The 16,680-nt window shown below is 36.3% G+C and overlaps 1 protein-coding gene across 1 annotated transcript in view; it reads right to left on the bottom strand.

Annotated features, from left to right (window-relative positions):
- DARS1 (aspartyl-tRNA synthetase 1) overlaps window positions 1-16,680 on the bottom strand; it is a 36,919-nt gene that overhangs the window by 16,174 nt on the left and 4,065 nt on the right. The window contains exons 3-6 of the mRNA XM_021548739.3: window positions 14,578-14,670; window positions 9,594-9,696; window positions 1,702-1,804; window positions 345-425 (exon numbers count right to left, since the gene is read on the bottom strand). Coding sequence (XP_021404414.1) covers window positions 345-425; window positions 1,702-1,804; window positions 9,594-9,696; window positions 14,578-14,670 — 380 coding nt within the window. The remainder of the gene's footprint in view (window positions 1-344; window positions 426-1,701; window positions 1,805-9,593; window positions 9,697-14,577; window positions 14,671-16,680) is intronic.

Below are 16,680 nucleotides of genomic sequence, written 5' to 3'. Positions count from 1 at the left end.
TAGATCATTCTAGAAAGAACACAGAGCAAACTGGCAGCATAGAAAAGTTCAAGGCGTAACTTCTTCAAAGTATAACTTCTCCCAGAGGTTACAGGCAGAACCCAACTATGAGGCTGCAGCAGACACACACACAAGATTGGAAAGCCTCTGGTTTTGACCTTCGACTGCAGTTCAGCAGACATCAAAGCTATAGAGATGTTGAACACAGTTCTGGATAGCACAAAGGAAGTAAAATGCAAACTTAACAAACCCCCAGAATTACTGCATTAAAGAAGTTGCTTGGCTTTTGTGCTTTTGTTGAGCTACAAAGACAAAGAAAGCATTTGAGGACGCAAAGTTTTCACCTCCTCTCCTTCCACTTCTGGTCGAACAGCATCATCCAGCTGTAAGGGCAGCCGGGGTTCAGCTGAACTGATCACATAGATCTGAAATTGAGAGAGAACAGAAATAGCATGAGGCTCTGCTCAAAAGGAGGTGTCGTTTACAAAAGGGTATTTCTGTAGCAGAGACTTGAAACAGTGTTTGCATAGGCTACTGGCTCTAAGACTGTGATTTTATTCCAGTACTTGAGATACACTGTACATTCTCATGACAGTACTGAAGTGCTTAGTTCTTGCTTTCCCTTTGAAAGATTTGAAGTATCTTTTCTTCTTCTGGGAAACACCAAATTGAGCAAGTTCATATAGCCTGAGGGACAAGCCTTTTGGCATGAATACCAGCTCTAAATATACCAAATTTCACCGAGTTTTAGTTTGTGATTCCAGCAAGATCATCCCATTCTTCTCCTTGTTAATGTATCATTTACTTATCATCTGAATACAGCTGAAAGAGCTATTTCATATTCAAAAATTTATGAGATAACTAAAATACAATCAGAGAATGAAAACCAACTTGCTGTGCCTTATGGTCTACTATTGCTCCTAGAGGAGCAGTGAATTTGATGTTCTTTCAGAGGAATCAAGCATAGGATAATCTGCACACATATTAAAACATGTTTCTTCAAAATCTGCAGATTTTCCCCAGTGCTGTTAGCTAAGATTTACCTCACTGCTATAATAGCCATTGTGCTCCAGTTCTGAGGCGACTGGGTTTCAGCTGTATTGTAGGCATACAGTTTAGTTAAAAACGTTTAGAAGAAAAGGATATTACATAAAGGTTTAAATATGCTTTCTATTTAAACAAATTATAAAGTTACACTTCCTCCAGCCCTACAGCACAAGCTCCAGGAACTTTAGATTTCAAAAGTTTCCATACTGTTAAGCCACTGAGAGTTTATTTCTGTGAGAATTATGTATTCCAGTCCATTGTATTAAGGAGAAGATTGTAACTCCGATAAAGAAGAAACTCCTGACTTGCACTTAAAAAGAAGCAGACTTTTTATTCAAGTACCTACTGCAGTTAAGAATCCAAAACTTGAATCACAAGCTTTTCTAGCCGAACTCTTCTAGAGAGATACTTTATTTTACTTGATATTGTAATTCAAATGACAGATAAAGAACAGGGAAATATAAACTCCAAGTATCTTAAAAACAGAAGTGTTTAGCTTTTACATATAAAACACTGAAATTTGTAGCTTAAAGCAGTTTAATTCTCTGACATGGGACTCCTTACTGCCAAAGTTTATGTATGTAGGCAGGCAGACAGTCTCAACAGATAATCTATCAAACAATTAACCAGTGCTCCATTTGCTCAAAAATTTACCCTCTGAACGTGAAGCTCAACGTCTTGCTGAGTACACCCTCCGATTTTCTGATATGCTTTCCTCACAACGCCTTCGATGTCCACAATGCTCTCTTTAGTGATGCTGGCAATAGAGGACAGAAGCTCAGTAAGTTCCACTGTACACTGCAGCAGCCTCAGCACTGAGCACCATTCATGTACTGTATGGGCTGCTGAACAACAGACAAGAGTCTGGAGTTACTTTTATATCTAATTACTGATTAATAAAGGAGTTTGCTGAAATAACCCCAGCCACAATGAATTCAAACTGGGTTGGAAGACTTGAGAGGGAAAGAATTATGATTGAGCCGAGTGCTCGTCCATTCTCTATGTGTTGTTTATATATAAAATGACAAGTGGCAGAGCTCCTTTTCTAGGCCACAGACACTCTTATATGTGTCAGCTGATGCAATTATCTACAAGATGTGTCTTCACCAGCAGAACAACAAACTCAAGGGAAGTCCTAGGACTGAAGGGGAAAATCAAAACTAGTTCAGCTTGTTTAAACTACATGACTTGTGACTGAAAGATGCAAGATGCTCCAAAGTAATTTCTCTGTGACAGGGGACATCCTAACTGCTCCCCAATAACAGTCACTAATAGTACATTAGAACACCACACACCATCCTGAAAGTCTTCCAAAGATATGATATAAAGTATATGTACTATAAGCAAACAATAACAAAAGCCTCAAGAGTCAGAGGTGAGAAAAGAATTTGTATGGGCAGTTTTTATTTATGCATTCTAGGTACTGGAGTTTAAACCCAACACTTTTCTACAGATAATCTTACCCTCACTGGAAATATATTTTCACTTTGTCTCTCTGTTAGCTTACAAATATCTAAAAATATTAACTTTCCTTTTAAGGAAAATTAATGTTCCAATTAATCTTTCACTTGTGAGTCCTTCTTGAGAAAGCTGAAAAGCATTTTATGTACAGCACTTGACCACCTAAGACCTTAGACAGCAGGAAAGTATCAGGCCCCACAATTTAACTGCAAACAATAAGAGGTGAGTGAGGATGTCATCAGACAAGCTAGCCACTGCAAAAAGCAGCAAGGAAAAGAGCCATTAACAACCCTTAACTTTGCAAGGCTGGCACTTTTTTTACTTTTAATAAAAATCTTGAAAAATCTTATGATATTAAAGTAACAGTGGAAAATTCAAGAATCAAATTCCCAAAACCTAACAGTGGCACTATAAGTATATTCCAATTGACTAAAAAAAAAAAAAAAAAAAAAAAAGCCAAATTTGAGTATTTTAGCTGATTATACTTTTTTTATGGTAATACTTTCAGGTGATAGAACTTATTAGCTGCTCTAAAGTTAATAAAGACAAGGGTGGTTCATATGCTTGACATGCTTAACAATCAGGTAATTCCACGTATTGCATTAAATTCGTGAGCAGCATGTTCTTCTGGTACATTTACACTTTAGAAGAGCTACAGCTGCTCAGATCACGACTAAATCTGTACAAAGCAGAGGCTTGAGAGCAGGCTTCAAATAAGAATCCATTTAGTTATGGGTGAGCCTTGAGCCTCCATCACCATTAGTTCAGCAGAGGCAACAAATATGAGAAAGGATAATTGAAATGACACCAAATGCTTCCAAGTACTTTCTATTACAAATGATTCTGTTTGAAACTTTTCACACAGACTGTGGAACCAATACAGTGCTTAGGATGCAAGAGAGCATGATTATCTATGAGAATATATGATGCTAAACCAGTATTAAGTGTAACTATAAATTCCCTTTGCTTTTTGAATGCGTGAATGTTTAACAGAATAAACTTTTACTCTTATGCGAACTTTTTTTTCCCTAAAAATTTCTATTTTTCCTGCTTCCTTTTCCATGTCAGCATTTTGGCAAATGTCCAGAAAACACCACTAATGACATGACTAGCACTGTCTTCACTGAAAATACCAGTTTTAATCTGCTGAATAAAAACCTTCTCAGTAATAACAGCAAAGAATGTTTTAAACTTATTGAAGGAAATCCTGTGTGCTGTGAAAAAAAAATAGTAGTTAAACATAAATGTGCTGTAAGGATTCATAATTAGATTGGTGATCCCATGGATGAGAACTGTTAGTCAAGTCTGTACATAGCTCTGATCAGTACATGCAAGGAATTTAAGATATGCAAAATTGTCTCAGGTTAAAAATACAGGAAGAAAGTGACTTTTGCATCACTGTAACTGCAATGTTGCTTTGCAAACTTGCATAACTATAACTTTGCACATAGTATAAATTGAGCTTTCTCTCCATTTCTACACCGGAGTTGCAACTAAAACATGTTTCTTGATCTGGAACATATTTAAAACTGTAGCATTTCTTAGTCATTACATTTGCCATAATTTTAAGATGCATTTCAACTGATTTCCTGTGTAGGTCTCTGTAACCAAATAGTCAAGTAATTGCCTGGGCACACAAAAGCACTAGGAAGGGTCCTACTGCATGTGATCATCTTTGTATTTATAAACCTCCATCATCTCCTCTACATTTCATTTGATAATTAAAAAATGTGCTTTTCCTCATTTCAACTCCACATTTAATCCAGTATGGAAATAAAAGCTTGTGTTTTGAGTTCTGTTTGAACCATACTAAGCAAGACCTAGAGCTACAAGTGTCTGAAGTCCATAACACTGCATCAAACATAAACTACAGAAACCTGGAAGGTGCTTCTTTGATCCCAACAGGTATAATTCCAAGGATGTTACTGAAAAGGCATTTTTAGTTCAAGTTACAACAAGGAACAAGATGCTCTATAAAATGCCAGTAACTACAGCAAAGCATTCTCCACAGCAGCAGGAATAAGTCATCTAGGTAATTTTTATAAAATTCCCCTGGGTAACAAAAAACCCCCGAACGCCAACAAAACTGAACAAGTAGCAGAAAAACATGCCAAAATGCCACTATTTCCATTAAGGACAACAACATTTACACATGTAATTAATATTACTGGGAACTAGAAACTAAAGTAGGATGCATAAGGCATTAAGAAAAGACAGATGACATCTTTACATTGTTTAATCCAAAAAGAAACTATTTAAGTATATAGACTCATGAAGTCCAACAATAAAAAAATTCTCTGCATAGGAAACTACTTTGTATTTTCTCATGTTCAAAAAAATCAAGATTATAATATCTAAAGTGTCCACTAGATGCCTTATGTCCCTCTTAATTAGCTGCACGTCTATTAGCCAAGACTTTCTCTTTTAACCACAGGATTGCATTCTTGCAGTATTTATAACAACAACTTTCATCAACAGCTTTGTGTTGCAAGCTGAACCCTATGCTGGCCTCCCAAAGTGAATGACAATCAACATTTTCTTGGTCAAAAGCCCAAAGAATAGGAAGAAAATTGGTTATTTACAGATTTTAAATAGAAAATGCTTACTTCTTCTATAACATCTATAATTATTCTGGCATTTTGTTGTTTTATCTTCAGCACCTTTCTGTAGGCAGGCAGCACAAATTATATTAATACATTACTAAATGAAAAATATTAAATAATTGTCTTAATACATAATGATCCTTTATCTGAATGCCAGTGAAAATGAAGGCAACTATTTACTTTCAAAAAATTAGTGTATTTTTTAAGTAGTTAAGAGTATAAACATTTTGTATTCAACAAGAACAACTGCAATCCTGTCTGCACAAATATAGCTAGTATGCATGATGCTCCCTGAAAGGAAAATATCTGACACTGCATACAAAAATGCCACGTAAACACCTGATCTTATTCTCTTCATTCTAAAAATGTAATGATTGGTTTCCTATACCAACATTCTAACACTTGGATTAACCTGGATAACTTTTGGGGAAAAAAAGAGGCCAATCTGCTTTTAAAGCTTTTAAGTAACAAAATTCACTGTGCATTTTTAGTAATTTTCACTAAAAAACCCTATACTTTATTTCCTTTCTAAATTCCCCTAATTTCATCCTCTGTTCATTGCATCCTGTCATACCTTTGTATCTGCAATGTATAGAAACCCTGCTGGTAGAAAACCTTGCACAGAAAACCACCAGACTGGGATTTAAATCACCCACTAATTTCTCAGGAGAGAACAGAGTTTTCTTTAGTCTCACAGAAGGCAGATTCGTCTGACCATGTATCATTTCTTCTTGCAACTTCATCAACCTTTTCCAATCTGACGTGTATTCGGATACAAAGACAACAAAATTAGACAAAATATTCCAGAACTGCCTAAAACCAGGCACATACTACATTAATGCTATTTTCTAGAAGTCAGAGAACTGCATGGGTTCCTGTCAAGTCAGTTATCTATCACAATCTCATATTTCTCTCTGCATTCTTCTATTTTTTAATCCTGAACACCCACAAAATCTGACCAAACAAACACAAAGGTACAAATTTACACTGAAGAGCATCGAAGTGATTATTCTAAATGAACCCTGGTTACTACACACTCCTGAGTCCCTATTTACCAGTCCAATTTTTGTGTCACCAACAAACTTAGCTGCATTTTGACATTTTCTTCCAATCTTCTGATATAAAAATTAAACAGAAATGGATAAAGAAAACATTCTGCAATATCCCTCAGTCTTCCTGGTACTACCAATTTATCTAGCTAAAGAACTTACATATATTGTTCTACACTGTGAATTATTTTCATACAAGTTAGCCATTTCCCCCCCCTCCATTTTAATCTCTCTCCTGCCTTTTTACTCTTCAAACTCCCACAAAGAGCCCTCAAGTTACTTCCTGTGCAAGGGCAAAATTTTTGAGCAGCTGAATTAGAATCTGTTAAGCACCTCTCTCAACTGCTCTATCAGCTCACGTGGCTCTGGCAGAGGGGTGGTGGGAAAGGCTCAATGCTAAGATAGAAAAGGAGAAAGAAAACCAAAACCAGCCACACCCCAGCTTGATGGAAAAAAGCAGGTTGATGAATTACTAAGATAAATTACTAACTGGTACGTCTGCTGTCTAAAAGGGACAATTAAGTGTTTCTCTTATACAGCACCCCTTGCAGGACCAAGTTGAACTGTTTTTTCTGATAAAAGATATAAGAACAATTCCACAGCTGTCAATTCAGAATCTCAACTGCCTCTGTTTTATGTTTGTTTTGGAAGTTCAGCTTGAAAGTTTCCATGGTTAAACTCACAGGCATTTCTTTGTAAACCTGAGTTGAACCACTATAAAGTGTCTTTCACTAAAAACTCACATTCTAATGATGATTGTGGTAATTACTGTATGAATGTTGCTGACCACAGAACATTATGAAAGTTCTTGGTTTCCATGTGCCAATATCTAAAAGAGGAACCAGTCTGTTTATAATTTATGAAAGTATGAAAAATGCTCATTATTTAATCAACTAAAATTAAAAATTCAAGATCCAGAATTTTACAAAGTATTTTCAACAAAGTTGTAGACACAGTATGAAAGTAGCACATAGAAAATATAGTTTATATACTATATATATACAGTGAAAACATTTAGAAATTTAATTGAAATTTAAGATATTTGAGTTAAATGTTTTCTTCAATAAATGTGTATTTCCTCATTTAACATGTAGGAAATGAGATGATAAAAAAAGACACTGAGAAAAGCAGGGAAACAGGATAGTTATTTTTAGACATCTAAGCCCAGCCTCATCTGCTAGAAATAATGGGATCACTCCAGAGCAGGTGAAAGGCAGCAGGGAAGTGACTGAGGACAGGCACGTACTGGAGATCTGCTTCAGGTGCTGCTGACATAGTGACCCCATGTGCACTTACCAGGCAGGGAACAGCAGCAGCCTCTAAGGCAGCTGCAGTGCCAGCAGCAGACAGAATTGTAGGAGATGAAACACTGGAAAAAGTGAGAGCATGGCAGGATATTAATAAAATAGGTTTGTTGGTGGGAAGGAATCCTGAGAAGATGACTGCACTAATGGTGTTAAAAAAACTAAAAGCAAACCCCCAGAAGAAAATCCAGAAGGCTGTAACAGTTACACCACTCAGAGAACATGATGATGAGCATGTAATCATTCAGAAGCACAAATAATAAGGGAAACATGAATGCTACAAAGTAAGTGAGGCTGAAGTACCAGGATTTGGCTCGCAAATGCTATCCCAAAAAAGGAGCACAAGGAAAAGTCAAAACACAGTACAAACATCATCAGTCTGGCTACTCTGAGGAATTCAAGTCTGTCTCATCAAGAGGGAAGATGACAGGGAGTTGGGAAGAACCTATGGATGAGGTGATGAGGTTCTGCCTGATTGAACAGCTCACTGCTGCCAGAAGAGAAAGGAGCTTTACCCGCTACTGTTTCCAGATACCCTCTTCCACTGTTTACCATTCCTTGTTAGCTCTGGACCTCCATCACCTGATTTAAATCACTAATCTGGCAGAAAACTAATGGAGTAAAAAAAGACCAGTGAATCACAAAAAACTATCACAGGTTTATAAGTGGCAGTCAGCATACAGAAAAAATTAAGTAAAGACCAGCTTCCCTTTCATGAGCTCCTAATCACAAAGATCTGCCAATCATGAAGTATAAGAAATTTAGCTGTGGAGGGAAGTACCACGAAGAAAAAGAGAGATATTGGAATATCTCCTTTTTTCAGAGAACAGTGTGCATCACAACTCTTAAGAGTTCCACTGTTCAGAATAGAATAGAAGAGTGTGCATCACAACTCTAAGAGTTGTTCAACTGTTCTGTAGCACAAGTTTCTCGAGGGAGTACAGGCCGACTGTTGGGAGTTTTGAGGGAGATGAATTAGGGAACAAGTACATTATACACTTAATTCTTTTCAGAGATTCCAAGCACTGAAGGGAACAAATCATTTAATGAAGAAACAGAACACTTCACTTTGGCTCATAAACACCTGTGAACAGCATGTTTCACACTGGCACTGCCAGCACTGAGCACCAAACAACAAACACTGCTGGTTCTGTTTTCCTCTTGCCTTGAACCCCATCAGCAGAAGCATTATCCCAACCTTCTTAACTTGGCTTCTAGAAGTCTCTACTATAATGAATCTTTCCCCTCCCTGACATATTGAAGGTTGAAGGCTGTAGCACTTTTGCAGATAATTAGTGGGGGCTCCCTTCCCAGGCATGAGAGGATTGCCAAGAACTCCACAGAAGCAACTCGAGTACCACATGCTAAACATATTCTGCACCAAATAAACTGCACAGAATTGATCCGCATTTCTATTTGTGAACAAGTGGGTAGACATGATTAAAGCTCTACTATAAAGCACGTTTGTCACACAAGCATATTTATTACAGGACAACTTGAAAGCAAAATCTGGAGGCAAACAGAAGGGAAAGGTCATTTTTTATCTTTAGGAACAAAACAAACCAAATAACTGAATTCAAATTGCTGCAACAAACATTTTTTCAATTGGCAAGTCTAACTATTACCCTGCCAAATTATTTTTAATTGAAAGTGTAGATAAGACTAACCCAGTGCACAGAAGCTACTTTTTATTTCTTCAACTCAGTAAGCCACTTGCAATATGGAACTTCTTCACATCAGTTCCAAGTACAAAATGTAGTACTACACTGCATGTCTGGTAGAAGAAAAACACTGAACATGTGCAGACACACAGCACCACCATACACCAAATGAAGTGTCCCACTAAGCTCAGCTTGCCAGACTTTTTGTTAGCCAGCTTGGAAGAAAATGTAGGTTGTCTATGGCAAGAGAATGCTGCTTCAGCAGTTCAGAATGAATTTCAAGCCTGTTCTCTATTTTATCTTTTGTCAGTATAATGTATTCAACGCAATGGAGAGCTGACAATTTAAATAACTACATTTTAAAACAAACGAAGCATTGATGTTAATGTGTGAAAATGGTCCCAACCCCTGGGAGTCCTGGTTCCCACCATTGTTTACTCTGACAACAGGATATAATTGCTTACTTACTTGGCAGCAAACTTTACCATCTGCTTGCTTGCATGCTGTCCCACAGCCACAAGAGCCTGGATATTAAACTGCTGCTGACGCAGGACTAAGAAACACTGCTTCCCTGAATACAAAGAGAAGCAACACAGGTGTATTAAGGACAAGTTACTCGAGGTCTTTGTGAATGAGAAAAAATTCTTTACTACTTAAATATAAACGGAGCTTTTAAGACTGCATCTCTCTCTCTCATTCATAGCTGCCCTCCCTCCAAAAAGCTGCTTCAAACTCCTCAGCTGTGCATGTGCACACACACACAAACATTGAGATAAATAAAATAATTGTGCCTTACATCTCTAAACATTTGAATGGTCATTTTCTAAAAGTAACAGTAAGCCTTCCAAGATAAAGAATATTTAGACAAAACAACAAATCATAACTTTTAAAGTAACTTTTCCTTCAAATGCAAGAAATACATAATCCTTTTCCTTGTTTCTTTGCTCATAAGTACTTCAAGTCTAAACTATTTTTAAAGAAGTTTTTTCTCGTCTTCTCAAATCAAAGCTGTAGAGTTTACAAAGCTGCTCTGAGAGAACTGGGCTTGACTTTGCACCACAAGGACTAAACCAACAATGTTCATTCTATAATACACCACACATTCAGAATGAAGGGGAACAAAAGGAGTATTGATTCTAGTGAATGACAAGAACCTAAAAGACCCAATTAAAAATTCCTGTAAGAGCAATGTATTCATGAACAGCTTAGGGAAAAAGAAGTTAATAGGAATTAATAATAAGGTACAAAGAATATAGTGCATTTTGTTGACTTTTAAAATGGGTATTTCCAAGTCAACAAAAATCTTTCTAATCTGTTTAGCTGACAGTTACAAAAAAAAAAACATTTCATACTTCTCACATCTCTAATAATCATTTATCCCTTAACTTCGTTTTAAGGAAATATGGTGATTTGAAATGCTTCTTCCTAGAGAGAAATTAACAACAAACATTTCACTGGTGTACCAGTATCTGATAAAGGCACCAATCACTTTAACCCCAAATTCTGACTCAAAATGTCTTAACATTTCCATTGAAATGCTGAGAATAGGAAGAAGCCAGAATTTTGTTATAGACAGCTACTTCCCTGTTGTTGCTGATTTAAACTCTAAATCAACAAGCCAACACATACCTAACATGAAAGCTGACGCTAAAAAGCCAGTTGCAGTTTTCATTTGTAATTATGCAGATTACCATTCCTGACACATAGCTACAGATAAGAGCATCAGAAAATAAATGCAGAACCCTTGACACACGATCTCATGGAAATAAAAGCAAACATACAAAACTAGTACAAAATATTATTAAATATGAATTATATTTATTGAAAATAACTTATCTTGTCCTACAACAAAAATGCAACAAGATTAATTACATATTTTCAGAAAACAGAGTACAACTATTTCTGTACCCCAGAGGCTGGAATATCCAATATGGCTCAGATGCACATATTTCTTGCAGGCAAACATTAAATAACAGATTTAAATTACAAAAATACAGGCTGTTTCAGATCCAGCAAGTCAACAAAGAAAGTACAATATGATATGCTGAGGTTTCTTCAGATAAGGGAGTCATATCTCACATTTTTGACATCTCAGTGTTTCTTACAGTGTGGTTGGATACAGTATTTCCTAGGAAATAGTATTTGTCTTCACGATTTTAGTAACAAACAATTTAGCAAAATATGATCGAAGTTGCAGCATTAATGTATGAGGTGCTCAAACAAAAAACACACAGCTGAAGACAGCCAGGATGTAACTCAACTACAAGACAGGGAAGTAATGAAACGACCTGCTATCACAGAGTAGTTTGGGTTAGAAGAGACCTTTAAGGGCCATCTAAGTCCAATCCCCCGCAACAAGCAGGGACATCTTCACCAAGACCAGCTGGCTCAGATCCTCATCCAAAAGTCTGGCAGTTGTACTTAATCCCAAACACTGGAAGTCTGATGAATATCTGCATTATAAAAGGACTCAAATGTCTCTGCCATGAGTAACAGTAGCTGTTTCCATGAAGGAAGAGGATGTTTTGCAGAACGCAACCATTTCTAATCACACAGAAGATAAGTGATCAAACGGACCTCACTCACAGCACTGGTTAAAATATCCCAGCCACAAAGATTAAAAGAGGGAAGAGAACTTTTCCTGAGAGCTGAAGGCATTCAAAATAAAGTATCAAAAAGACCAGCCATAATCAAATCTAGCTCATGCTTATAAGTCTTTCTAGATCAAGGGATGCGTAAAAGGAAGCATTTGAGTAAGAAAAAATTTGGACAATGGGATCTTCGCCATGTGTTTCAAAATACTTATGTGGTGTTTAGGTGAGAGGTATAGCAAGAAATTTACTCACTTTCAACACGCAACTACTCTAAGCTTCTATTAAAAAAACATGTCCCACAAGAATGCATAAAAGATAAAAAGTTTCAAAAGAAATTTGGTTAAAAACATCTGACACAGTAAAATGCATAGAATGTTCAGGCACTGAGTAAGAGAATTCCCTCAAAAAGAAGCACATCAAGACCTTATGAAAGAAAAGGATATAAGGAAGTAACGAATATGAAGAATAAAAAAAAGTTGGTTATATAAATTAAATGATGGTTACATAAATTTGCCAGCAAAGAGAAGACTCTACATGGCTTATTATAAAATTTGATCCAGTATTTAAATTGATCTTGGTGGAATACTTATTTTTAGATGTTTCATAGACCTTTGGATTCATAACCCAAAATCTCTTTCAGGTCTAACATTCTGTACAAGCACCAGCTGCCTGGCCAAACCCAGCCCAATTTCCCAAGGGCTTTTCAATGATAAATGTGATTAGTAGATTAGGCTGGCTTTAAAATAAGGCCAGAAATAACATTTATTCAATCTGTGATACAAACCACAGGGCCCTGTGCACTTCAATTTTAGTACAACCCACAGAAATTCCCAACATCCCATTCTTTACACATCCTTCAGTTAATTTCCATCATACTTTATGAGTGACTTGCTATAGGAGACAGCTGGAATCTGCAGTTGTTCCCATTAATTTTGTTTGGTTTATTGGTCAGAACCGGACAGGGTTAAATAAAGGCTACATTGGTTATTTAGGAGTCAAATTCAAGTTTCTGAGAAAAACTAGAGCTTGTTTTTGTGAATGATTTTCCTGTTTCCTGCAAGGCCTTCCTTTCCACAGTGGTACGAATAGTGCCTTGCTGTGTGTGGGAAAGGCTAATATTACTTTCTACTCTTAAACATTTGCTTTTCTTGTAAGATTCTTTCCCCAAAGCTTAAGTAAACAAGCATATGGCATTCCCTAGCAGCACTCCCTGAATGTCAGAATTGTTCTGTGTTGTCAGACCAAGAGGAAGCAAGAGACACTATCAATAAATTCAGATCATTCATGCCATGATCAATTCCTTTTGCTTTCATTCTTCAGGTTGTGTTAAAGAGTTTTGAAAATAAGCATTCAAAACATCAGAAATAGAATAAAGGATTACAACAGCATCTTTCAAGTTCATATTGTCTTCTTACAGAGATGTTACTGAGTTTGACATCAATGTATATATGATTCCACATATCAATGTAATACAGAGAGCAATCAACAACCACAGAACTTTACACTGCTTTTCATATGCTTTCTGCATAGATAGCTGCTTCTAATATCCTGAATTCTGTTAATAGTCTCAACTCTTCCTATAATCGCAAAAAAAAAAAAAAAAACCATAATGATAATCTAATTTATATAATGATAGTATCAACAGTAACATTTAAATCAGATGAAGTGTCTTCTGTCTGAACAACTTCACGATGTAATAACCACAACTTTCACAGCTTTTGGAGCTGACAATTTCTTTAATTAACTGAGAGTTTTACATTACAAAATTACTGAGGAAATCACAGAGAACTCCTTAAGTTTAAAGATTCTAACATACATTAAAATATGCATCATATGTATATATTTTAATGCAGTTCTTTATTTTAACCGACTGCACACAGACACTCATTAAGACAGACATGTTTTAAGAAAATGAATTTTCAAAAAGATAAATGAATCTGGTATATTTGATGATATTCTGTACTGGATTCTCACCCCTAATTTGCATCATTCCAAATTTTAAGACTACTGTTAAGTTTCGTTTGTAAAGATAATTTCTTCATGCCCCTTTTTTTTTTTCAATTCTTGGAAAGACAAGTTATTTATATCTACAGAGCTGCCAAACATAACTGAAACCAGCACAACAGTTGTCAGCATCTGATGTCAACTGCAAAGGCCAAAGCCTATTGAAGTTTGCATATGGCAACCTGGTCTCCAGAGGGAACTTCTGATTCCAGGGAAGAAATATGGCTGTCAGACAGCCAAGGGTGACAGCCCACACTGCTGAGAACCTACAAAAGGGTTTCCCTTTTGTCTCACTAAAGAAAGATGATGCTACTTATTTGAAGTCCAAATTGATATAATTAGATAAGGCAATCGAAAGTAAGAATCCTGAAATTTTATCAGATTTTTGTTTCCTGTCGAAGAAAAGGTGTGGTGAAAATATACATGTACAGCAGAAGAAATACGACTTGTCTGATAATGGATACATTCATAATACAAGTATGTTTTACTGCAGAAGTTTAAGTATTTTCTCTCACAACTATTAACACCTTAAGGAGAATTATGACATTTTAAAATCATTATTATTTAAAATTGTCCATATATTATTTAGCAATACAGTTAAAAAAATCACTGTAACTACAGTAAGTGATTTCCACACAGCTAAAACCAAAATCTTCTTTTCCCTCTTGGGAAAAAAGAGAGGTGGAGAAAGAAAAAAGAACCAGTCAAAGTAACACTGAGGCAACCCTGAGTAACCAGGTGGCAAAGTTTTCTTGAAGGCAAGACATAACCAACAGGCCATTAAATCAAAATAAGCATTAAGGTTGTAGTAATGAAGCAAGGAAATAAAACAAAAGACCCTGGAGGCCTCTCACCTTTAGCTCTGCTAGTGTGAATTCTGCCACGAACCCAAACCTCTTCATCAGCTTTCTCCAATGTCAAGTCTTTTACACGAACCAAAACTCTATCTGAATTACAGAAAAAAAACCACACATCTTAAAACAGTTTTTCACTTTAAACTGCAAATGCACTTTCTATCATTGCTATTGATAAAATTGATAAAAAATCCAAAACATTGGTTTTTCTATCAATGGCATAACCGACTTACTGAAAACACACAAAATCCCATTTCCTTTCTTAGTGACTTGTACTTGATGCAGTAGCTTTAAATTGTTCATTTTTGACTTCACCAGCAGGGTCAAACTGCACTTTACCAACAGCAAGAATCACTGTAGTTCATGGATGACAGAACCCAGCATGACTAAACTGGTTTTGATAGGGCTTCACTGTACTCCCTGCACTTGTAGTTTTGCTGCCTAAGGGATGTGTGCCCTGCTGCACTGTGCAGCGTCAAAGCTGCCATGCTGAACCCAGCAAAACAAAGGCTCAGAGGGGATGTGACTGCTTTCTGTATCTACCATACATAAGTAGGATAAATATAACTGTAAAATAACTATTATTTAAAATAAAGAACAGAAAGAAACCACAAATAAATGTACATTATAAATTTTAAAATATTTATTTTGATTAAAGCAACAGCATTTTGGAGCAATGACAGTATTATTGTATAAATGGATAACATCTGTTTTAAGAAAATATCTTTGACAACCTGATCAAGCACTACCATCACTGTCAGAGCCAAGACTGGATCAGAAGAATCCTTCAAATCCAACGTAGCTGCAAAGCTAGATAACAGGAATGCATGGGTTGGAAAGACAGATTTTGGATATCAAAGGGGAAAATGATCAAGGAAAATATTTTTAAATAAATCAGGACTTTAAAAATTCTATACAACCATTATGAACTAGCAATATGCTGGGTGCATGCTGCTATTCCTTGCATGATTCTTTCCTCACAAAATTCTCCCTCGTTTCAAAGTGACATTAAATTTGCTAAGACACTCACACTGTAGTCTATTCCTGACAGAACTTTTCTAAAGTTTTGGGAAAAAACCAACTTTTGACTGCTCAGGATTACCATCTGCTGCTCTGGACTCCCTCCTTCTGTCTCTGAATACCAGTCACAGCTTGCCCTGCAAGCCTGTTATTCTGCACTGGGGATTTTAGGGGATTGAAAACTTTTATTAGCTTATGTCAGAGCAATGCAGTTCTTTCTTCACAGACACATATCAAATCCAGAACATAATGGAACATTTCTCCTGTCACAGAGAAATGTGACAGAAAATTGACTCAAAAATATATTCATAAAGTGTGTATGTATGTGTGTGTGGGTCTGCTGGGGAAGGTAGAAATGGGAACAAAGATGTTATCCTTTGCCAGCAGTTTCTGATATTCAAACTGTGTGTAGTACTATAGAAACATTCAACCATCAAAATCTGTAACCTTCACTATTTCTAAGACCTTGATATTCAGACAGTTAAAACTACCTCAGTCAACTTGAGACTGTATTGTTACAAAGTTAAAACATTTTCCAGAAGCATAAAGACAGAAGGAGATGTTACACCTTTCCTGGATTCTTAGCGTTTCAGGAACCATCTACATTAGATAAATATTTTTTAAAGTATTTTGGATACCTAACAGTTCATGTCTCACCAAGGGTAAAAAAGACATATTTAACACATTGTCAAATGTTATATGGTATTAATTATTAAAAACTATTTCACCTTTCATAAAAAGAATAATAAACAATATCCACAAAGTGACATCATAAAGCCCTTTCTTCCAAGAGTAGATCACATAATCACAGAATGCCTGAGGCTGGGAGGAGTCTCTGAAAGTCATCCCACCCACCACCATGCACAAGCAGGGTGATATAGAGCCAGCTGTCCAAGATCATGTTCTGACTTTTTTTAGTATTCTCAAGAAAGGAAACTCTTCCTGGGCAACCTGTACTAATCCCTGGTCACCCTCACAGGAAAAAAAAAATAAAAATCCTGATGTTTATTGTGCCCATTGCCTCTGTTCCTGTCACTGTGCTCCACTGCAATGAGCTGGATGTAGCAACTATGCCACTTTGCT

This window comes from Lonchura striata, chromosome 8, assembly GCF_046129695.1.
Source record: "Lonchura striata isolate bLonStr1 chromosome 8, bLonStr1.mat, whole genome shotgun sequence".
Taxonomy (NCBI): domain Eukaryota; kingdom Metazoa; phylum Chordata; class Aves; order Passeriformes; family Estrildidae; genus Lonchura; species Lonchura striata.
This window is presented reverse-complemented; position numbering and strand designations above follow the sequence as displayed.